A 23,896-nucleotide genomic window follows, 5' to 3' on the forward strand; every position below is an offset into this window, starting at 1 on the left:
GTTTTGTATTATTATTATTAATAATAATTATTAATATAAAATTTTTATAATAATATAATTATTCTACTTTGGAACAGTTTTTCTGTTTAATATACTTTTAATGTGCTTTAAAATAACGTTTAAATATTTAAAATATTTTTGATAAATTTATTTAAAAAGCTTTCATATATATTATACGAAATTTTATATTTTACAGAACCCAGGATATTACGCAAGTAAAAATTGTATAATTATTTTTATGCTATTCTTAATTACGACGAAAACTTATTATTTGCATATGTTTTATTTTGTTTCTAGTAAATTCAACATGATTGCAATATTAATTATTATTATTAATCATGTATATTCTCAGGAAGAACTTAACGTGGTAAATATTTCATGTGAATCTTTTCACGTAAAATTTAATTTTTTAAATAAAATTATATATATATATATATGTATATATATATATATATATATATATATATATATATATATATATCAATCACATTTATATACACATATACATAATATGTGTATATAAATGTGTATTGATAATACATATTAATGTAACATATTTTATATAACATATATCATAATTTTAATATAATTTAACATTATTATTAATATGTACAATATTATGTATATAATAATAATATACATATATAATTATATTATATATAGCTATGTAATTAAAAATGAATCTCTTGTAAAGAAGTCCAGTAGAAAGAGTACAGTAAATAAAACTTTTATCATATATCTCTTGTTACAATTTACATTCTTTATACACATATATTCTTACAAAAGATATTAAGCTAGTTATATTTTATTTTTGTATAAACTATTACAATAACTATTCTAATTAAATAAATATATATTATGAAAATGTAAATTCTATTCATCTTTTTTTTTATTTATCTATATTTATCTTATATTCTTAAAGCTGCAAAATCTTTTTTTTTTTTTTTTTTTTAATCGACTATATCTAAGCGTGGCTTTGGTTAAAATAACTTTGCTGCAAAAAAATATGGCTTTGAGAAAGCACCGTTTTTTTCGGTGACTACTTAGTACAAATCACACACAGCATCATTATCATGATTAAATATTCTTGATGAGCACAAATTGTCACATCGCGAATTTGATAGAAATTTTATCTATGTTATTTTTAAATGTCTAATGACTAAATGAGATTCAAACACTAACAAGAGATACAAAATTATAACTATTTTGATGCAAAATTATTTCACGTATTATATGTTATATCACATTGTAGTAAAGATTTTAATACTGCAATATATAATTGATATACTGATACTATACAACCATTTTATCACAATATACATCAAGTGCATTTTATTATATTTTTAGTATTTTTACTTAATTTTGTCTTTTTTTTTTATGAAGTATGATACACATAATTTTTTATCCAAAAATATTGTATCATTTAGATATTTCAGAAATATTTAAAGATTAATAAAACTATATCAAATTGCTATACAGAACATCATATAAAAAAACTTGCATGCACAAAAATATTCTAAACATTTATAAATTCATCTATGTCTACATTTCAACAATATACATTTCACCGATATTTGTTCCATAGTTTGGTATTCCATTGGTATATATCTTCCGCATGTCTTCGCGCTTTTCTACGAGAAAATACTCGTCGAAAGTACCAATCCGAATCGCCGCGCTGCCATTGCTTTTTACGCCTATAAAATCTGCGAAAATGAAAAATATTATTTGTTAAAGATATTGTACTAATAAGTGCATTAGATAGAAGCAGTATTTTAAGTATAGTAAACACACTTTCAGAAATATTATATCTATATTATTTGCTTCTTAAATCTGATTTCTCAAATAATTAATACCTTTTATTATCACTCTGCCAATTCGTATTTCTATAATCCTGGTTATCTTGCTTTGTTATGCGGCTCTTAAATGAAGACTCTTTAGATTTATGATAATTATTAGTCTCAGACATAGGATTTTTAATTTTATTTTGAGTGAATATCTTCTTTTTTTCTTTAATATTTTTACCATCATTATTAAAAACCTTTTCGGAGGAATCACTCGATCTAGAGTAGTCTTTTTGTTTTGGTTTACTCTTTCTAAATAAAACTTTTGTAGAATTTTCATAATCCAATACAGATTCTTTGCTATTTGCATCATGTTCGTTGTTAGAATTAACAATAGAATTCTCTGTTTTACACTAAAAAAAATATACAATTTGTATTTATATGTAACTTGAAACTGTGTGCATGCTATGTATAATGTCTCTAAATCTTTCTATAAATATATTTACTATCTTTATATATTATACACATATTAAAATCTTTATATTCTTTCCCTTCCTTTTTCTCTCTCTTTTTAATTTGAAGTCTGTAAAAAATCAAAAATTTATATAGATTTATGACTTACACTTGATGTGGTGGGCAATGTGGGTATATTGAATTTTGAACAAGAGTTGGTTGAAAGTGGGCACATGTCTTTCCACGATTGTATTAAAATATTATCAAAATTATTCTTTAACATGTCGTCTTTTTGTATTTCAATTGATTGTAAATAATTATTCTCTCTTACACACAAATTAATTGATTCTTTATTGTTTTCTTCATTATTTTCTGTTGATCGTTCTAAAAATTTGCTACTATCCTTATGGCACTTATTTTTTATCCATCTGTGTTTCACCTCATTATATTTATTAGTATATATATCCTTATTTAACATTTCCCTTTTATTTTCTATCAATTCTGAGGAAAGTAGCTGAGAAATATTATGTATTTTATCACTGGCATTTTGGAAAAACCTGATATATAATACAATAATTTAAATACATACAATAAAAATTATAATACAAGAATAAAAGAAGATTAAATATGTTATTACTTACTTTGTAATAGTATAATTGTATTCATTCAATTTCTTAGTTCTTTCATTTTTTAAAGAGCCCTTTTTATTAACATTATAAATTTTCTGGCTATTCTCTTTATCATATTTTGCTTTAACTACTGTATTATCAGTTTCTCTGACTTGCTCCTTTATATTTTTTATCTTTGTATTTTTTTTTTCAAATATTTTTGTATTCAATTTTTTTGATGAATAATTTGAAAGACAAGATTTGTCATAATTTTTAAAAAGCTGATTATTTGTTGTTAATTGTTTCAAAAATTCATCATCAGGCAATATACTTTTCAAATCACACAATTTTTTAATTAATTTGTGTTTTTCTTTAGTATATTTATTGTACACGTTTAATGTTATCTTGCTTATTCTTTCTATCAAGTTTGAGAGAAGTAACTTAGAAGTAATATGTATTTTGTTGCTATCATGTTGCAAAATTCTGAAATATGCAATAATGCAATAATATAAATATACAATAATTTGTAATTTAAAAATAAGAAACCTCTTGTGTATTTTATTATATTAATACTTACTTCAAGGCAAAAGAATTGTACTCATTTTGTGTATTGTTATTTAATAATATCAAGTTTTCATAAAATGCTTTTGTATTATTCACAATATCCAGTGTCTCATTTATTTCATTTTTCAACAAACTATTGTTATCATAAATAAATGCCAATGATGATAATGCATGTAGAGACATTTGAAGTTGAGACACTTGATTCAATGAATATGGATCAAAATTGAAAGATTCTGATATAATAATAGGCTTATTACTCATTTTATTCACAGTATCTATCTTAGAAAACTGATCTCTAAAGTGCTCCATAATTTTCTTATCAACTGCAGTATGAGTTTTAATTTCATTTAGCATAGTTTTCACTAGAAACGAGAAATCTAATTAAGATATAAGCAATAAATTGGAATAGATTTTATCAAGATTTTTCACGAAATTTTTATTTTACCTTCCGTCAGTCCTTTGAGAGTATGAACAATATTGTGAACTTCAGTCTTAAGATTTTCAGTATTAATACCATTTGAGTTTGGACAGACTTTGGAATCTATGAAAGAATGGCTAAGAATAAAACCAATAATGATACCAATTATACAAGCCATAAGAACATTTCTTATATTTGTCTGTAAACAAAAAAAAAATTTGTTTTAGATAAAATTTTATTATATTTGAAAAATATTAATAAAAAAAATATAATCTTATTGTTAGATCAATAATAAAATAAAATTTATATATACTGTATATGTATATATATGCATAAGTGTAATTATTTATAGTACCTGTTTATTTATTTGTTTTTCCAATATCCGAAGAAACCTATATGTGTTACCATTAAATTGACTGATTTGAAGAATATTCGTATTGATAGTATCTGTGTCACTTTCCGTTATAATAGATATACCATCAGATATATCATCTGCTTCTGTATTCATACACAAGACTTTATTATCATCATCGTTTATCTGTGCAGTCTCAATATTTATATCCTTCTAAAATTAAAAGGCAAGCATTTTATTCACTTACATATTTTGATATTATTTGTGCATAGTATCCCAAGAGTTCTATATATCAATATTATTGTTGTAGAGTTTTTACCTTATGCACGTCCAATGATTGACGAGAAGTTTCATTGTCATCACTTTGTTTAATCCAGCTAAATTTTATCCATTCATCCCCATCTGCGATCACCTCTTCTTCAAGACACATTTCATTGATATTTACATCATCCATTGTTTACGTCTCGTAGAATTGTGGCTCGAACAAGTCTTTATCAAATACTGTCGCAAATTAACGCAATAAAATACGAAAATTCATATTCGTTGAATCATGGCGCAGAATATATTTTATTGAACATGTGCCAAAGTACACGTTATTGCAATTATTATTATCCGACAGTTCATCTTTCGTGATACACTCCAACCAGATTTAATTTTGCGAATGATATATATTAAGGAGACAAATAAATTCTCGAACACTGCTCTTTTAACATTTGCGTAGTTCTTAGCGGAATAAATACTGGAACGCTGCGTGTGCGAATAGTAAAACATCTATGTATACCGTCACCAAATGTGTTTATTTTTGGAGATTTATCTCGATTACAAGACAGTGTCTCGTACAAACCTCATAACAATTCGCGTTTAGCGAGCACTGATTGATAGGGAAGATTACAAATAGAATCTGATATCTCTCTTTCCTCTTTTGTTAAAAAGTGTCCTTTATTCTATCCTTTCCTCTATTCTGAATCAGCTGTTTTTCTTTACCAAGCACTCTCCTTCCGCGCTACGGACACGTACATATACAGTATCTATTACGTGATCACGTGTTGAGTGAGAAAGCATGATACATGTGTCATATGTCATATGTCATCTCTCTCTTCATGACCACTGACCACAATTCGCACCTCGTAGCATGTAAATGCGTAGTTCGAGAGGTTGCCATGCAAAAGAGGGGAAAGGAGAAGTAATAAACAATAGGGAGTCCGATAGTAATACGTGAGTTTCCGTATTGTAAATAGCAAGGCACTGCCAGAAATCACGCATTTTTGTAACAACTAAATATTAAAACATTCTAATTAAATTGTAGCAATTCTGTATAATATATTTCACAATGAAATATATAAGAGAATCTTCCTAAAGAAATTACGTAATAAAGAATATACTAGAAGAAGCTCAAAAGGAAGCGGGAGGATTGTCAGGATGATTGAGCATAATTTTCCATCCTTGAAAAATGATCGTATACTCAGAGCGGCACGCGGGGAACCCGTTGACAGAGTGCCGGTTTGGGTTATGAGACAGGCCGGAAGATATCTCCCGGAGTTTCAGGAAGTTAGAGCCCAGCACGATTTCTTCACGGTCTGTCAAACTCCGGAATTGGCATGCCAAGTGACTCTCCAGCCGATAGAACGTTTCGATCTGGACGCCAGTATAATATTCTCAGATATTCTAGTAATTCCTCAAGCGATGGGCTTGAAGGTCGAGATGGCAGCAGGGATAGTAAGTTAAAATTTCTCTAAATTATATGTTTAGAAAACAATAGCTAAGTAACATACATCATATTCATATCTCGTTTCTCTTTAAATAAGAAGTATCTGTTAGGGTCCGGTCTTGCCTCAACCTTTAGCCGATCCTACTGATTTAGCAAGACTCGTGCGACCAAATGTAGAAGAGGCTCTAAAATATGTTGGGGATGCTATAACATTGACTCGGCATAAATTAAATGGTAGAGTGCCATTGATAGGTTTCACCGGAGCACCTGCAAGTACTTTCATATTGTCTAGAAAATCATGCAAAATTGAGAATTTTAATATGGGAATATACATTGTAAATTTCTGCTGTATCGTGAATTATATAACTTACATATATTAATTTTTATTTCAGTGGACACTAATGGGTTACATGATTCAAGGAGGAGGTAGTTCCACAATGGCAAGAGCAAGATCTTGGTTGTACAAGTATCCAGAAGACTCTCACAAATTATTACAAATAATTACAGATGTTATTGTGGATTATTTAGTGATGCAAGTGAAAGCTGGTGCTCAGGTATATTCAGAAGTATAGAAACTTTTGACAAACTTTTTTGACAAACAATAAAAGATTTGTTTGTAAAAATAGTATCTTTATAGTACATCATGTATACAATATAATGTATATATTAATAATATAAATTGAAGGAATGACATTATATATTGTTTTTTTATTTTTTTTTTTTTTTTTCAAGTTACTTCAAGTATTTGAAAGCAATGGTGACTATTTCGATGATGCATTGTTTACAACTTATTCTTTCAAATATCTCAAACAAATAAGTGAACGTGTACGAAAGCAATTGAAAGAAGCAAATATTCCAGAAGTCCCTATGGTATTTATTATAATTATCCTGAAATGAACAAATTTGTAGATATAAAATAATGAATTTGTTTTTATAGATTGCTTTCCCAAAAGGTGCAACCATGAATTCTTTAAAAATTCTGGCCAAGGATCAAATTTATGAAGTTATTGGCCTTGATTGGACTGTAGATCCTATTGAAGCCAGAAAACAGCTTGGGCCTGATGTCACGTTGCAAGGTAACATGGATCCTTGTGCAATGTATTCTTCTCAGGTATGTTAGATATTTTCTTTAAAATTTATAAAAATTATAGTGATTAATCATAATTACTGATATAGAGACATTTATAAGAGTACATTTACATATTAAATATACTCATTATTTTTAGGATGAAATTGTTGATCGTGCACACAAAATGGTATCAAATTTTGGTAAAACTCGATATGTTGCCAATTTAGGTCATGGTATTTTACCGGACACTCCTATTGTATCTATGGAAGCTTTCATTAAAGGTGTACATTCAGCATAAGTATATACTTTACAATCATAAATATAGATATATATAAATGCATTATGCATTTGTATAAATCGTTAAAATTATTTTGTTATTAAATACGTTGCATTATTTTATTTCCTTACTTATATTTACTGGGATTTTATAATATTTCTAATGTCAAAAGTATTTTTTGAATATTATTCTTCAATAAAGGAAAGTCTTGGCTTGTTTTTTCCATTACATATTTCAAATAATCATGAAGAATCTGTTCATTTTGGAATTCTTCATTTATTGCTGTTTCACTCTTGAAAATCATCTTGTATCGGCCACTTTTAATGTCTTGAAGCATTTTAGCTTTTCGTTGTTTGAAAACTAACGCTTGCAAATTCTGCAAATAACAGAAAATTTTCTAATTATAACATTAAATTTTTAACTAAACATTCTAAATTCATAAAATTGAAGAAAATAATTCGCATAATTTACATGATATTTAACAGCTTCTATTTGCATTATTTCCTGATCCACATTTGGGATAACGTCTTCTATCATTTTTAATGCTGTTTGCAATTCCTTACATTTGTCTAATGTATCTTTTATTTCACGTTCTTGATCGAATATTCTACTGTTAATTTTCCTTACATCCTGTAATAAATAATTAATCACAAAAATATGAAGGGTGAAAGATTTACTTCAAGCAGCAATCTTGAGACAAGTTGATAGTAATCACCTTTCTGACTTGTTTTATCTTTAATTTTTGATCGGCAAGACGTTTACAGAATATAACTTTCTGATTGTGTTGTCCTTTTGGATCTTTTTTAAATTTGCTCATAACTTTGTCCAATATAATGTCTCTCCGCGCGACACAAAATTCCATGTCCTGAATCAATTTTTCTTGCACTTTACGCAAATGTGACAGACGCATTTCCATTTTATGAATTTCGCTTTTCATCACGGCAATGTCACCAGTGTTACGCTCATCTCTCAATCTTTTTATTGTTCCTTGTATTAATTGCACCTAAAAATATAGAATAAATTAATGACGATATTAATGTTGATTTGTTTGCTTGAAAAATAAATAATTAAATATCGTAAACTTGTGTGACAAATGTTATTCTCGTGCTCTATTATAATTATATATACTATTATTATTATATATAATATATAATTAAAATTTTACTTTTTTCTCCCATGATAAACTTTCTTGTTGCACTGCATCTAGATTGTCTTTCAGAACTGTTTTTTCCTCATATAATTGCTTTAAATCATTTTGCATTTTTATTAGATTTAATTCTGCATCTTCAAGGGATTGCACTCCCTCGTTTTTTGTAATAGAATTTTTGTCTTCTAGCTCTTCTCTCAGTCCTTTCTGTATAACTAATTGTGTATTCATCTGTACCAATTTTTGTTGCAATAGATTCAATACTCTCTGCATGTTCGATTCTTCCTTATCAAACATTTCCAAAGTATGTTCTAGTTTCAAATTCTTTTGTTCCATTATCATAATTTCCTTATTAAGAAGATTAAGTTCTTGCAGTTGTAAATCCCTTTGTTGGCTCAATGTGATCATATGTTTTTCGTGTCGAATCCAAAATTGCTGTGATTTTTTAATATTTTGCTGTAGCTCTTCTATATTTTTTTCCAAAGTCAATATTTTCATGTCAAGTGGATTAACTTCTTCACCACCAGTGTGTAATAATAGCTGTAAAAAAGAATTATCAATTTATATAAGTAAACAGAGCCTTCAACATTTTCATATTTTAATTGAATTTTCAACTGATAATATTACTTCTTCAATGGTTTTATTCAAGATGATCATTTTTATTCGTTTCCTTTCAATTATTGTATTATATTCTTTTATTTCTTTTTGAATTTCATCTATCTCTTTATTTTTTGCATCATTTCTTTGCAAAAGTTCTTCTAATTCCACCTTTTCATGAGATATGTATGTATTAAGTTGCTCTAATTCAAATAACTTTTTGCCATATGAGTTTTCTAATTCTACTAATGACAGTTCTTGTTCTTGTATTCTCTCTTTAGAATCTACTAGTAATTTATTCAAATATCGTGCTGCTTTATCATGCGCAACTTTGTCTTCCAGGTTGGTATATATTGTATTTTCCAACTTGTTTTGTTTGTTCAAAAATTTTGCAAATTCTTTATTAGTCTCTTCCTCTTGGAGTAGCAAATACTGCCATTCCTAAAATGTGAGATTTGCATTAAAGCCAGATAATAACAATGTCATACATATAATATGTATGTTTAAATATATATTAATTAATTATATTTATTTTTGTGATAGTCTTCAATAAATGTGCAACAACATTAGACGTACATGATTAATTAAGTCAAATTCATGTTCTTCATGTTCACTAAATTTTGCTATTTTTACTAATTCAGCTTGCAAATTATTAAGTTTGTCATTTTCCGTTTCCATCAGCTTTGAAGTAATCTGTATATTATCTACTATTCGTACATGCAATGAAGTCAAATTCTCATTATTCTCTGCTTCTTTTTGAGTTTCTTTCTTTAATTTCTCTATTTCAGTATGTAACATGTTGAAGGATTCGTATATTTTCCTGAAAAGATATTTGATACTTCAATCTTCCTCATTTAGCGAATGACGGTAGAGTTTCATTGACGTGATTGTCTCTTTATAAATTAATAAATGTGACTTGATATCGTCTTCTATTACAAATCCATTCATTTAAATCCTTAAAAATTATGGAGATATTACGTACTCGCGTTCTGTGTTTAATTGGTCGTAAACTTTATTACGCTTAGTAATATTAAGTACAACGGAATTCCAAGCATTGCATAAATTCTTATGTTGCTTATGCAACGCTTCTAGATCGGCATTAACGTCGGCAATCATCTGGCTTATCTCAATTCTTTCTTTATTTTTCAACTGCAATTGTATATCTAGATTGGCTATCTCATTCTTAATTTTCCATATCTCTTCCATGAGTCTGAATATTATAAAATCTTTCTGCTGCTTCTGGTTAATTAAATCTCGTTGAATCGCCTTATCTTTTTTAGATACTTGTTTGGAAATAGCTAGACTATTTTCGAGCTCTTCTTGCCATTCCGAAAATTGTGCTTGTAAAATCGTAAGTTGCTCCAATTCGTGCGCAAGCTTTTCCTCTTTCGTTTTTTCATCCAGCAATTTAGCATGGGCGATCTTGTGGATACCTGTCGCGTCCTTTACATGCGTATCTTTCTCTTCGCGAAGTAAAATTACATTTGCTATCATGCTTTGATATTTCTCAATTGTCATTTGCTGTTGTGCTGTCTCTTGTTGGACATGGTATAATTGTAAGCTCTCTGCTTCATGATCTTTTTCTATAGATTTTATTTTAGTCTCCTGTAAAATATTTGCAATTAATTATTCAACGAACACATAATATATATTAACATTTTATTCATTTGATAAATTCTTTTTAAATATGAGAAAGGGAATAAAAAATCCTTACAAGGTCTAGTATTTCACTGCTCAACTTATTGTCAACACGGATAAGATGTTCTCGCAGAGCATTTTGGAATCTCTTCATCAAGGAGTCATCTGGATCCAGAACGTTTGGCACATTCAGAGACTCTGTGTTTATCCATAATTTTTTCTTGAATTTAGTCCCTGATTGCTCCATGCTATCAGCATTAAATTCATTATCAAAAGGTGCAATTGAAGCGTTGTCTTCGATAGAAGTATTCATCATGAAATTCTATAATATCGCACAATATTTTATAAAAAAAAAACTTTCTGAAAAAATACACAGAAACTCGCTTTGCATTAAATTGATCTGTGCTAAATTAATGTGTGCTAAACTGTTGTTGATTCAAACCAGATACGTAACTAAGGAAGTATGACATCATCATGAGATTGTCATTATATGTAAATCAATATTTAAATTTATTTTAACGCATTGCCGAGCTGTTTAATTAATGAAAAATATATTTAATTAAATGTGTTTAATATCTTCGGACTTTTTATTTTTATAAATAATGAAAAATATATAATTAAATATATATGTACGAATATTATATTTTAATAATCGATAACATGTAGGGTGAATTTTTTATATATATGTCATATTTTGTTAACAATTAAATTATTGATGGAATTAATTATATTTTATTGATAGTTGGTAATTAAAATTTTCTGTTAACGATTATCGGCGGATGTAATTTCCGCTCGTCTTATCGCACGTTGTTAATCGCAAAGTAGAGAATTTCAATTATACTGACTGTCAATAAAATCTAATTTATAAATATATTATACATCTGCGAAATATGCGGAAGACTTTACGTATAGTTTCACGAAACTGTAGGAAAGCGAGATTAATAGTGTGTCATGTAATGAAAAAAAAACTGTTCCCCGGAAAGACATATACGCTGGATTAATTATTGGTTTTAGCGCTTTCACGTTCGAACGACGCACGTTGTTTCTCGCTGCGCGTGTTGCGTGTGCTGTTATGACAGTTTGTCCAGTGTGCGGTTTAATCAAAGCACGATAAAAGATCGTACATATATATATAATACACAAGAGACGGAACGCACGGATTTATGCCTGAATAAGAATACAATAAGAGCTCGTGGAGAATGCATTGCATCGGCGGTGCTCGTTGGTGAATATTACAAACAGCGATGCAGAACACGTGCTCCGCTGATGGGGAAATGGAGCAAAGCTGGACGGAGAAGAGGACTATCAGGTTTCGCGGTACTGACAAGAATCATGTGTCATCCAACAATAGTCAGCGAGTGGAAAATGTGGACCTGCCGCACTATAGCTCGCAATTATCGGACAGTCAAGATCCGAAGAAAAAACAAAGTATATATATATATATATATATATATATATATATATGCATGATTGTTGAAATTCATTTCATTAAAGCAATAAGATATTTACAAAGCAAATAAAAAAAAGAACTAGCATGATAAATTATGCATTATCGAATGTAAATGCGATAGATAAGATAATATTGATCATCTGAGATGTATCACAGCATCGTTACTGATTTATTATGATTATACAAGATTTACAAGAAATATTAGTTTCACATTTGATAGATTTTGATTTGAAATATGTCGCATTATATTATCAATTTATACATGCTAGAAATTTTATTATATATTTATTTTATATAGAAATTTTCATTTTAAAGTTGAAATTTTTATAAATAACATTGTATAGATTTACCTTTGTCTAGCTTGACTAAATTAAATATAATATTTCAGAAGTATCATTGATGCAATTTTTAAGAACAGAATTAACAAGGGATTATCAGTTGGAATACGATGAGGAAACATTCTCTGCCAGGAGAGAAAAAGTTTACTCGTTTATAAAAATTCCTAGAGAAGTGGAAAATTTTATGGCGTATGGTTTTTTTCAGGTATAACAATATTATACAATTGTAAAAATAAAATAATAGCCAAAATTATATTTTTAAAATAATTTATATTTTTCATTACTATTTTTATTGTCATAGTGTGCAGATTCTTTTCTCTTTGTGTATACATTTTTACCAATAAGATTTGCAATGGCTCTATGGGCAGTGGTTACGAGACCTTTACGACATTGCTTAAGGTATTTGAGGAATTGATTAATATGATATATGTTTGTTTAGTCAAAAATTTTTACTTATCCCATTTTATAGGGGCGGTAATAAGGAAAAAGTCGGCGCAAAAAATACAGAGACATATTTAAGTCCAGCTGAGGTATGCGATTTATTAAAAGGAATTGTAGTGATAGGTTGTTGGATAGCCACCTGGAAAGTGGTAGACACCTCCATGATGTATCATTTGGTTAAAAGTCAATCGGTTATAAAATTATACATATTCTACAATATGCTAGAGGTAGGAGATCGTCTTTTCAGTGCTTTCGGCCAAGATGCTATAGACGCTCTACTTTGGACCGCTACCGAGCCGCGCTCGCGTTCAAAATCCACCCGTGCGCCACATTTGGGTACATTGCCACATCTTTTATTCACCCTCACTTATGTGTGTATCCTTTATATATAATTATATTACAATCAATTTGATCCGTGATAACATTAAGTCACAGAACAAGATATATATACCTTGACTGCATTCTCATAAAGTATTGCACAGCATATTGGTGTTGTTCCAAGCAACGACGTTAAATGTAGCAATCAACAGCAGTAACAAAGCTCTTCTAACAATTATGATGTCAAACAATGTAAGTGTGCCATAAAAAATGTGAAATAATTTTTTAATATTGAAGAATAAAGCATAAAGCAAATTTAAATAAATAAATGAAGTAGTAAGTATAATATATAAAGTATAAACGAAAAATTTAAAAATACACCAAATATTTTCAGTTTGTGGAATTGAAAGGTTCTGTATTTAAGAAATTTGATAAGAACAACTTGTTCCAATTATCTTGTGCCGACGTCAGGGAAAGATTTCACTTGACGATGCTGCTCCTTGCAGTGAGTCTACAAACAATGAAAGAATACGCATGGCACAGCGATCGTTTCGCTGTTTTGCTGCCCGACTGCGTGATATTGTTATTTGCAGAAGTTCTGGTTGATTGGGTTTGTATTGCAATATAAATTATATTATTATATTATGTAAATACATGTCCAAAAATATGTAGGTTCCAGATTATTGTATTGATAATCGAACTTGATTATTTTTTATCGTTAAATTGTTCAAGTCTCCCTTGCATTTTAATAGTTTTTTACTTGCTTACATAAGCTATGTTCAAAATATCTGCAAGCCATATTTGATTGTGTGAATCATTCTGCCCACGCTAATGTCACGCTATATGTCTGTAAAGGTGAAACACGCGTTCATCACACGTTTCAACGAGTTGCCTTCAACCGTCTACAGGGATTATACCGTGAGTTTGGCTTATGATATGACGCAAGCACGTCGAGAAACAGCGTTCTCGGATCCTTCGGATTTAGTGGCACGGCGAATGGGTTTTATACCTCTTCCCCTAGGAGTCGCCATGGCCCGTGTTCTATGTACAACTATCACACCATCCGCGAGACTCGCTGATATTATACTTCTATTATTAGCTTATCTTATACTAGTAGCTCTTCGCATATTAAATAGTTTAATTATTCTCGGTAAAGCGTGCGATATAATATCGCATACGCAACCCAATAAAGATGACGTAGGCTCGAAATCTCCGTCGCATAAACGTGCTAATAGTGCCGACATGAAAAACCCAAATCTTGGAACGGCCATCTTATCAAATAGCGCCGTCAGTTTGAATAACGTCTATTTGAATGATGTATTTCTAAATGCAGAAGAGACGCAAAAAACTAAGAAATTCAGTGTAACGTCGACGAGTTTACAGCCGCGAAAACCGTACTAAGGACAGGAAGCGTACCTCTTCTTCCGCAATGACAAATCTTAAATAGCACAATTGAAGTACAATGTTTTTTTTATTTATGAATTGTACATATTTTCCGTTGTACATATATACATGCACAAATATTATATAAATGCTTTTTTGCAGTAATCTTTACATAATGTAAGGATATTATCTATGTAAGGATAATACATTTTTGGTTATTGTTTATTTGCATGTTTTATTTCCAAACATCTGTATTTTCATATGCAAATTTAAGTGGAATATGTTTTAAGTTGATTTTTAATAATTACATATATCACACATAATATTGCACCCAAAACAAGCCAGTATTTCCGTTCAGAGTCTTTAACTTTTTGAAACTATTTTTAAAATCGACCCTTTTTAAGGATATTGAAAATATCTTGTTATCAAATATCTCCTCTATAAATATTTCACATATTTTTTAATGTTAAGAATAACTTTTAACTATTCTCTTTAAATTTAAAAAATTTGCTATTGCCTTTTCTAGATGATGTGGTTTATCTGATTATTTTCGCCCATCTATATTGTAATAATTTTAATGCTATCATATCTTGATATTAGTAAAAAATTCTAATTTCGAATTATTCCATTTTTAAATAGGTTTAATATCTAATCCATAAAATAAACAGAGCAGAAAAATAATAAAAATTAAATATTGAAGTTAGTTCATAAAACACTTAACTTCTTCAATATTATAATTTTTGGCAATCTATGCATGCTGTAAAAATATATACATCATGAATCTACACATTCGGATTTCGGACCAATCACAAATATGAGGATCATTTTCCGGTCTAGAAAGGGCATATCTGTTTATATGACTGTATATATATATGTATGTATATATTCAATTTGTATATTTTACTTTGGACCTAATGTATATATACCCATTATTGCAATTTACTAATAATTGATTGTCAAAGTTTTCTATTTGTTATCCAAATCATTTGAGAATAACAATCTAGTATTTTAAAGATAAATCTTTTTAATTGTATATATTTCAATAATATATTTGAAGTAATATCATAAATTGAAAAGATAATAAAAAATAAAAAAATTGCAAAATTTGACAATCAGTAATATTTTACTAGAAAAAAGACTTAGCACGGTTACTTTTTCATTAGTATTATAAATTTATTTCACACACAAATAACATTATTCAAATTTTTTTAAAAACTTGCGATATAAAAGTATTGAAGAAGGTAAAATAATATCGTTTTTATGATATAAAAACTCAGAATTATGATTAAAATTTCGGAAATAAAACGGCAGTTTTTTTCATTAAAAATAATAAATCGGAATTTTATCAAAAATTTTATATATTTTTCTAACTATATTGCTTATTATAATTAAAATTTAACAATTCTCTTTTGCGAAAAAAACAATATAAAACAAAATAAGAATATATATTTAAAAATTAATTAAATTTATAAATGCTGGTTGAATTATTTATTATATATAAAAATAATTAAAAGTTATATATAATAATTTTAATAAAATATCTTCTTTCAGCTTTATCAACGAACGGATAAGAAGAACTCGCTCTTATTCACAGAATATATGACGAGTGGATAGTGAATATAGTCGATTTTCGGATTTCATCGTTACGTCATAACAGCGCACGTTCACGACCGGCGCGATGCGCGCCGAGTTTCCCCCTCCCTTTTTCCTCGCCTTATCCCTTCCCCAGTTCTCATTTACCCTCTCGCTCTTTCTCTCGCATCATCCTCTTTCCTTTTCCACTTCGTACCCCTTCGCTCTCCTGTTCGACCGACAAACGCAGGACGGACGGCACGGAGGCGGTGGAGGACGTCGGTCCTCCGCTCTTCGGGAGCGCGATCACGCAAATTCGCGCGATAGTAACGACCGACAACGTCCCCGTCGGGTCTCCCGATCGCGTCGCTCCGCGAATAAATCTTCTTTCTCTCTTCTTCTCGCTCGCTCGCGCGCGCGCGTTACAACAAGTTGAATGGACAAGAGTACCAAATACCGAGTGCCTATCGGCGACGCCTACGTGTCTATGCGCGTGTGCTTCGACTCGCTGTGCTTCTCGTCGACGCAGCAGCCGCTCGCCGACGAGGAGGAGGACGCCGCCTCGTCGCAGCTGTCGACGACGCACGGCGCCGCGGCCGTCGTTGCCGTTGACGCCGTCACCAGCGCCAACACCAACGCCAACATCAACATCATCACCACCACCACCACCACCACCACCACCACCACCACGCAAGTCACCCAAGTGCCGCACATCGTCGGCGGCACCGCCGCAGGAGGTGGTGCCGCGAGTGCCGCCATGGGCACCATGAGGGAGCTCCAAGAGCTGTTGCGGGCCAAGGACGAAAGGATCGCGGAGCTCGAGGCCGTGGTGTGTTGCCGCGACGCCGAGATTCAGGAGTTGCGCAGCCACCTCGACAAGTTCCTGAGCGTGCTGCCCTTCAGCGCGGCGCCGCCGCTCACGCCGACCAAGCCTCGTACCCGCGATCGCGCCCAGGGCATATCCGCGGAGCCGCCGCTTCAGGAGCTCGCGCCTCTCGCGGTGGTCGACAAGAGCGACAGGTTGGTACCACGCGGCTCTGTTTTTCTGCGTATATTTATCGCGCACGCGTACGCGTGTGTGTGTGTGTGTGGTGTAGGTATGTACATACACGCACGCTCGCGTTCTCTGTTTTTTTTTAATCCTCTCCCCTCGCCTTCCCTGCTCCTCGCGCGCACCTTGCGCCGCGACCTTGTCGGCTCTCCAATTTCCCGCATTAAAACGTGGATATTTTTAAACGCGTTCAACGCGCGCGCGCTTCTTCCCGCTCCTCGCCGCGCCGATGAGACCAGACGCTCGTGACGTTTCTCGTTTTGACAGACGCGTTAAAAACGCGATCGGCTCGTAGAAAATTACACGCACCGTCGATAGTAAACGATAATGAGTACAGTGCGGGACAAAATGATAGCACCTATACGCAAACATATTCGTCCTACATATTGTATGTTATTTTAAGAATAAACATACCAAACGTCTCTCTCTTTCTCTCTTTTTTTATAAAATATTTTTAGAAAGTTGTAGCAAGTGTCATAAATATAAGAATATATATTCACGCGCGGTGAGATGATAAAGAAAAATAGTACGTTTCGTAAATAATGGAAAATTATAATATTTATTATTTAATAAGATTTATGTTTTGTTTGTAAAATACAATTTTTTTTATTCTCTGTAAAGCTTGTCCAATTCCTCAAGCAAACCTGACATCTTAATTCTTCTATTTATTATAAGAGAATTTATGTTATATAGGGTGCGCAAAATATATATTTCTTTTCTCTGAGAATTTTTAATTAAGAGACAAAAATATTAATTGTGTTATCAATTTATCGTTATATATGGGTGCAAAAAATACATCTTACTAATCGTAACATCGAACCGTGATCTGTGGTGAAATTTATACAATGTTAATCAAAATTCGCGGGAAGTTTCGCGCGTTAATTGACGATTAATTAATTATATAAATATATAAAAATTTCCTTGTTAAACGAGTATGCAAAAATTTGTCCGACCTTTGTCAATGATTGAACTCATCTCTGCTAGTTTGTGATCACCTTTTTTTATCGCCGCTCGTATCGTTAACAACTTATATTTGTTTACGGATGTTTTTCTCCTCGACGAAATTACAGTTTTATAAGCGCCAGAGCTATTTTTGCTCAGCTGATTACATATTTGCACACTTTTTTTTTGCGGATTTTTTCGGTTAGGAATAAATTGACATTATTTTGCTATTCCATTACAATTAATCTTTATTATTAATTGTAAACCTCAAATGAAAAATTAATTGGTTATTTTTAAGATGCATTTAAAAATAACTGAAAAATGAAATCTTGCGATTTATTTGCTAAAACTTGAGATACGACAGAGTCTTTTAATTTTTAATTATCAACTACTTAAGGCTATTTCTCGTATCATAATTTTTCATAATTTCGAACTATAGAAATTTAATACAACGAGATTAAATAATTTCGCGACTATGGATTTATCTCATCTTATTTCAATGCTCGTATTCATTCAATTGTGTTCGATTTATTGACGCCCATGTTCATACTCACTCTGCTTCAGGTGCATACGCGCGACTTAATACGCACGTAGGTGTTTAAGTATTGACACACGCGACGGGAATATTGAAGCCGGCGCTAAATACTCGGCGGGGATTTGCATTCCGCGTGTTCGAAGGCAGCATCGGCAGTAGACTTCCATACGGGTCGCGCCATGAAAGGTGCAGAGATTAGTATAATGTTTTCCCTTATGAGAAACTTGGAGCTGACATTTAATCTTTCGCAGGCTGATGATCTTTTCCCGTAATCGCATAAAATTTATGAAACGCGCGACTGCTATTTTAATAACAAATTTGTTTTTATTTTTGCACGTAATTTTTTTTCAACACGTGCTAATTGTTTTATAGTGTTTTTTTTCCCTCATCAAATAATTATAATTTATCGTATATTCATTTTATAATTTAGACACTTGGTCTAAAAACCTGCTAATAAATTTTATTATAAAATTTAATATACATTTGAGATTCCGAAAGAAAAGCATAACTATTTTTAATTATTATTAATTAAATGAAATACAAGATTTCGCAAAAAATAAATGAGAGTTTTAAATATATCACGCGTATGGAATTTATTGAGAATAATAAAAACCCTCATAAGGCTGATTAAAAATCGTATACAGTATCGGATCCATTTATTAGAAAGTCACAGTGGTGATTTCTTATTGTTAGTTAATTTATCTATTGGAATTTTTTAATATATTATCGACTTATCATATAAATTCGATCAATTGTTTTCACATAAGGAAGCGCAAAAAGAAATCTGCTGTCGGCGAAGCAACGATTTTTATAGATGATAATCGAAATTCGATACGCGAACGAAACGATCGAAACCAGGGTCACCGGTAGGTGCTAATTTTAAACTCGGTGCATTTCATTATGCAAGTGCTTTCATCGTGGATGGATCAACGCGTGCATTCCGATTTCCTTTTATCGCGCGTTGGTTCCTGCAGGGCGTGGTTAAACGTGATTAATTAAGTAGCATTCGAAATTTCGGCAGGCATTGCGTCATTTCGATCTCTCTCTCTCTCTCTCTCTCTCTCTCTCTGCTCGTATCTTTTCGTATAAAAATCATTGTGACTTTTTATAACGAAATATATAAAATATATAGATTTCTATATATAAATTATATTTTATATTATGAGCTTATGTTATATATTTTTTTTAATTTTATATCAATTTGTTTCGTCACGTAACCACAGAAAATTAAATAAATTTGATCGTATTTAGAAAACTTTAATTTTTTTCGCTGAGAAAATAATCTGCCACGTGTCATTTAAATTTTTATCCGGTGCCATATATTTCTTTTTTCTATTCGCGAAGATATTTTATCTGCTTTACATTTAGATTTCATTGCAATCGATCGTGAAAAGTGTCTGATTCAATCTGATATTTCATATCAAGGGCGCGTAATGGAAAGCAAATAGGGTGGAGAAGATGACATTAACATCTGTTGCGTTTAAGAGACCTGTTGTGTGCTTCAGATACCTGTTGCATCTAAGACACCTGTTGCTTCACGCTTTATTCCTTTCGCCCATTGCATTGCCATATTTCAAAGTTTTTTGTTCTCGTTGATAAAGAGATCTTTGAATCTCATCCATTGCTCCCACTGACAGAATCTTACATTGTAATTTTGCAAACAGACGCTCTAAATTAATTTCTATTCAACTTTGGAGAAATATATCTCGCTTCGATTCGTCGCGGGAAAAAAGATTATTTCTACGTTTATATTAAATCAATTAAGAAGAAATTAATTAGAATGCGCACAGATTGAGTGTTACACGAATTATAATAAAGAATGAAATTTTCATTAATCAAAAATACATACACCTTCGACGACGCACATGAACCTGCTATCAACGCGAGATTAGCGCGTTGTTTAAACAATTTTAATTAGTAGCGAGTTAATCGTCCGACTGTGTGTATTAAACGTTGCATTTACTGCGCAATTGTAACGATACAATAGTCATCCTGCATAGCACATTATGCGTTCGGATTCGAGCAAGTTTGTACTAGCACAAGGCATTGCAAAAAGAAGGCACGTGCCATTTCCAGAATGTCAAAGATGCCGCATTACATTCATATATTCTTTCAGAGTAAACACACTATGTCAAATAATCTAAATACAGCTTCTCGTCTACCTCGCGAAAATTTATCTTACCGAGAAGATACTTTTCACATAAAAAAATATATTTTTTTTCCCCATATTTATTTAACCGATAAAATTAGGAGTTCGAATTCCCTTTAATACCCATTTAAATTCTTGACTTGATAAAAACTTTTTATTTTGTTACAATATTAATGCAAAATATTATTAAGTATTTAAATAATTTCCAGTATTTAAAAAATTTTTTTTTAAAGTCATGCGAATATTTGCAGATTTATAACTTTTTTTTTAAGCTGAAAATTTTTATAAATACTTAGTAATTTTGTATTAATATTATATTAATATAAAAGAAAAGTTTTTATTAAATCGTTGCAAAAAATCTAGAAAATGTATTCATTTTTCGAAGGTTTAAACGGATATGTCCCCTTAAATCAAAGACAAATGAAAAATCAGATTTAAAGTGGTCAATTCACTTAAAGAAATCAAGAAATCGAGAAATGTATATGTTCAGCAATTGCGATAGCAGAATCGCGTTAACGAGCTTCCGGTTTACGCCCGGTACACGCGAGATCTCGGTCAACCTGCTATTATAAGAAAACGACAACGGATAACAGATAAGAGCTCCCCGTGATGCAGGTACTATCGTTGCGTGTTTGTACAAGCGAGTGGAAGGCCGCGCGAGCGTTGTATCATCTGATCCGATCTTTTGCCGCAATAATCAGAGTATCGCGGATAACATTCATCGATATAGATAATAGACGTGCCCCGTAAAAAAATAACGTGTAATTTTTCTGAGGTGAGTCTCATTATCTTCATCTGCGCCGAAGAAAAATTTCCGTTAAGTTAAACGCTCTCACTATAAGAAATTCGAATTGTCACAATTTGTATGATAAAATTAAATTAAATTAATCATGATTTTATTTCTTCTATCAATTACTAGAAAATTGGTACAGAAAATTAAAAAATGATTGCTGACTTTATATTAACGTACCTGTTTTTGAAAACATTTATAGCGAATTATAAACAAAAAACAAATATATCATAATTAATCGCCCAAAGATACTATATAATGTGATTGTTCAATTCTAAACTATTATATTTCAAAATGATGTAAATTAAGTCATCGGAAATGAGCGAATTATTTTCAAAAATATGTAAACTTCTATCGAGGCTTCAATCTGTAAAATTATGTTTTAATATATGAGTTTATGTTATATTTTCAATTTTATAACCATTTTTTTCAGAGTAATGTAACTATAAAAAAAATCATGCAAATTTCATCGTATTTACAAAATCTTTTTTTTTTTGCTAAGGAAATAATCTCTCACGTGTCATTTAATTAATTCTGATAATTTGATTTCGTATGATTTGCTGTAAATATTTTCTGAAAATAAAAGTGCCAATGCAATATTAAACAGCAATTTCTCAGTAATTTCTTATTAATTGATAGTAATAAATGTAATATCAGGAGTAGAGCAAAAAAATTAGTAATAAACTTAACTATATCACACATCACACGTATGTTTGAATTCTCGTGATTAACGAAGATCTGAAAATATCTCGTCATTGTAATTTATAATTAGTCGCAAGATTCTTTCCGCTACTCTGCCTGCGGCAGAGGATTTACGTGTGCGTATTCGAGATTGCCTCGTCGAGATACACTGTGTCGATTATTCATACGCGCCAGGAGAGGGATATATGCACTCGATATTTATTCTTGCGACGATAAGGCTTTAAATCATCGTATTCATTGGACGTCTTATATATACACGCGAAGTTTCGAATACATTCTTAGCAAGGTTTGAGCGAAAATTTGCATCTGAATATTTTTATAGAGCTGTTTCTTTATTCCCTTTACGTTATTTATTTTCTGAAGCTTCGAATTCATGGAACGTTTAAATCTCGATAAGAGAAAAAAATCTTAAAGCATTATACATAAATACTGCGTGATAAAACATGTGTTTTATATAATTGCTTTTAGATTTTCCTCGGAAAATTCAGCGAGGTGACATTGATTCATCCAGTTCTATATCATTTGCATTAGCTTTATTGCAGTTTTTTTTATATGATGTATTTATGTAACAGAATCGGTTTCAAGAAAACTATTTATGAAATAAGGTAAAGTTGTAATTATTTTGTAATAATTGCTTTGACACGTGCGCAGAAAAATATTCCTATATCTTTAGTACAACACAATAATATATGTGATCGGCACATTAAATAAGATAAATAAAATAAGTTATCGATTACTGTCACTTTCAGATATTTATCGCTTTCATTTAAATCTATTTAAATAAACGTAATACTAAGAGACATTAAACTGATAAATATTTATAAGATACGCGAGCTATATTATCTGTGATACTTAATTTTTACTTGCTTATCTAAAGAAATAATCTAAAAATCACTTTTTTCAAAATTTAGATCTTTCGCATTTGCATTTTTTAAATCATTGACAAATCTGGAAACATTTTTTTAGATGCATATATAATTATGTTTATTATACGTGCTAAATTAATATACGATTTTTTCTCTATTAATATTAACGTGCTTATTTAATATATGAATTTCTTTATTGATATTAAATATTTTAATTATCTATTGATAAAAAAAACCAACGCGCAATAAACTGAATGGACCGACGCATTATTTTCTGAGAGTTTTGTCATAGATTCTCCTTTTCTCTCTGTCTCTCTCTCTCTTGTTACATTCGTCAAAAAATTAGAAATGATTTATTTATTTAATTTTCTACTCGCTGTCGGATTTATTGTGATTAATGCGTCCGTTAGTTTGCTTTAAGTGGCTGCGTAAACCGTATCGACACTAACGCGCCGGTGATTTACCGGTCATAAAGTTTGGAGGAGGTGCTATTTTCACCTCGCCTCTCCTTCACCGGTCACGGAACGGTTATAAAAAAGATTGCATTTCTTCCACACGCATCTCTTTATGCCGCTTATAATTGCAAGGCCCTCTTCTTCTGGCCCACTTGCTGTTACTCGGGCTCGACTCGACTCGACTCGTTGCACTCGGATCGGGTGTTGAAACCAGTCGGGTGACGTCACATATAATTACTTCTTTGATTCACTCTCTTTCTCTTCTATGGTGACTCTGGTACGACGAATTCGT

At 30.9% G+C, this 23,896-nt stretch overlaps 5 protein-coding genes across 8 annotated transcripts in view; 3 read left to right on the plus strand and 2 right to left on the minus strand.

The window, feature by feature from the left end:
- Nucleotides 1-722: 722 nt before the first annotated feature.
- On the minus strand, nt 723-4,643 carry LOC126855381 (putative uncharacterized protein DDB_G0282133). Of its 4 annotated transcripts, none has more exons than XM_050602988.1 (8): nt 4,496-4,643; nt 4,180-4,389; nt 3,852-4,023; nt 3,420-3,768; nt 2,876-3,325; nt 2,404-2,791; nt 1,854-2,194; nt 723-1,703 (listed from the first exon to the last, which is right to left on the minus strand). In XM_050602988.1, the coding sequence occupies exons 1-8, from the start codon at nt 4,628-4,630 to the stop codon at nt 1,565-1,567; spliced, it is 2,184 nt and encodes a 727-aa protein (XP_050458945.1). In that variant the 5' UTR covers nt 4,631-4,643; the 3' UTR covers nt 723-1,564. The 4 variants fall into 4 exon arrangements, with proteins under 4 accessions (XP_050458945.1, XP_050458943.1, XP_050458946.1 ...); XM_050602986.1 differs by having other exon boundaries at nt 3,420-3,783; XM_050602989.1 differs by having other exon boundaries at nt 4,180-4,386; nt 4,496-4,632.
- A 611-nt stretch (nt 4,644-5,254) lies between these two features.
- On the plus strand, nt 5,255-7,435 carry LOC126855400 (uroporphyrinogen decarboxylase). Its single transcript, XM_050603020.1, has 7 exons — nt 5,255-5,391; nt 5,483-5,892; nt 5,995-6,153; nt 6,277-6,438; nt 6,617-6,754; nt 6,822-6,995; nt 7,111-7,435. The coding sequence occupies exons 2-7, from the start codon at nt 5,596-5,598 to the stop codon at nt 7,249-7,251; spliced, it is 1,071 nt and encodes a 356-aa protein (XP_050458977.1). The 5' UTR covers nt 5,255-5,391; nt 5,483-5,595; the 3' UTR covers nt 7,252-7,435.
- LOC126855713 (coiled-coil domain-containing protein 40) lies at nt 7,379-11,082 on the minus strand. Its single transcript, XM_050603578.1, is given in 9 exon segments — nt 7,379-7,606; nt 7,702-7,860; nt 7,946-8,233; nt 8,396-8,917; nt 9,005-9,415; nt 9,551-9,794; nt 9,957-10,579; nt 10,689-10,972; nt 11,055-11,082. Coding segments are annotated over 9 exon segments (2,787 nt in total).
- A 412-nt stretch (nt 11,083-11,494) lies between these two features.
- Nucleotides 11,495-14,767, plus strand: LOC126855388 (protein TAPT1 homolog). Its single transcript, XM_050603004.1, has 7 exons — nt 11,495-12,040; nt 12,451-12,605; nt 12,702-12,799; nt 12,870-13,216; nt 13,314-13,411; nt 13,554-13,769; nt 14,015-14,767. Exons 1-7 carry the CDS (start codon nt 11,857-11,859, stop codon nt 14,558-14,560), a joined length of 1,644 nt encoding a protein of 547 aa, XP_050458961.1. The 5' UTR covers nt 11,495-11,856; the 3' UTR covers nt 14,561-14,767.
- A 1,584-nt stretch (nt 14,768-16,351) lies between these two features.
- LOC126855482 (cGMP-dependent protein kinase, isozyme 2 forms cD4/T1/T3A/T3B) overlaps nt 16,352-23,896 on the plus strand; it is a 33,852-nt gene continuing 26,307 nt past the window's right edge. Inside the window, exon 1 of the mRNA XM_050603170.1 lies at nt 16,352-17,134. Coding sequence (XP_050459127.1) covers nt 16,551-17,134 — 584 coding nt within the window. The 5' untranslated portion in view covers nt 16,352-16,550. The remainder of the gene's footprint in view (nt 17,135-23,896) is intronic.

This window comes from Cataglyphis hispanica, chromosome 16, assembly GCF_021464435.1.
Source record: "Cataglyphis hispanica isolate Lineage 1 chromosome 16, ULB_Chis1_1.0, whole genome shotgun sequence".
Classification (NCBI taxonomy): domain Eukaryota; kingdom Metazoa; phylum Arthropoda; class Insecta; order Hymenoptera; family Formicidae; genus Cataglyphis; species Cataglyphis hispanica.

What these genes read in the sequence shown, in the direction of transcription:
- LOC126855381 (XM_050602986.1), bottom strand. Translation starts at nt 4,630, where the DNA reads ATGGATGATGTAAATATCAATGAAATGTGTCTTGAAGAAGAGGTGATC. An exon ending in AATCATTGGACGTGCATAAG is followed by an intron (nt 4,390 to 4,495) that starts GTAAAAACTCTA and finishes TTTTAATTTTAG; the next exon opens with AAGGATATAAATATTGAGAC. An exon ending in TGGCAGAGTGATAATAAAAG is followed by an intron (nt 1,704 to 1,853) that starts GTATTAATTATT and finishes TCATTTTCGCAG; the next exon opens with ATTTTATAGGCGTAAAAAGC.
- LOC126855400 (XM_050603020.1), top strand. Translation starts at nt 5,596, where the DNA reads ATGATTGAGCATAATTTTCCATCCTTGAAAAATGATCGTATACTCAGA. An exon ending in TCGAGATGGCAGCAGGGATA is followed by an intron (nt 5,893 to 5,994) that starts GTAAGTTAAAAT and finishes AGTATCTGTTAG; the next exon opens with GGTCCGGTCTTGCCTCAACC. An exon ending in ATATTCCAGAAGTCCCTATG is followed by an intron (nt 6,755 to 6,821) that starts GTATTTATTATA and finishes TTGTTTTTATAG; the next exon opens with ATTGCTTTCCCAAAAGGTGC.
- LOC126855388 (XM_050603004.1), top strand. Translation starts at nt 11,857, where the DNA reads ATGCAGAACACGTGCTCCGCTGATGGGGAAATGGAGCAAAGCTGGACG. An exon ending in CCTTTACGACATTGCTTAAG is followed by an intron (nt 12,800 to 12,869) that starts GTATTTGAGGAA and finishes CCCATTTTATAG; the next exon opens with GGGCGGTAATAAGGAAAAAG. An exon ending in ATTCACCCTCACTTATGTGT is followed by an intron (nt 13,217 to 13,313) that starts GTATCCTTTATA and finishes ATTCTCATAAAG; the next exon opens with TATTGCACAGCATATTGGTG.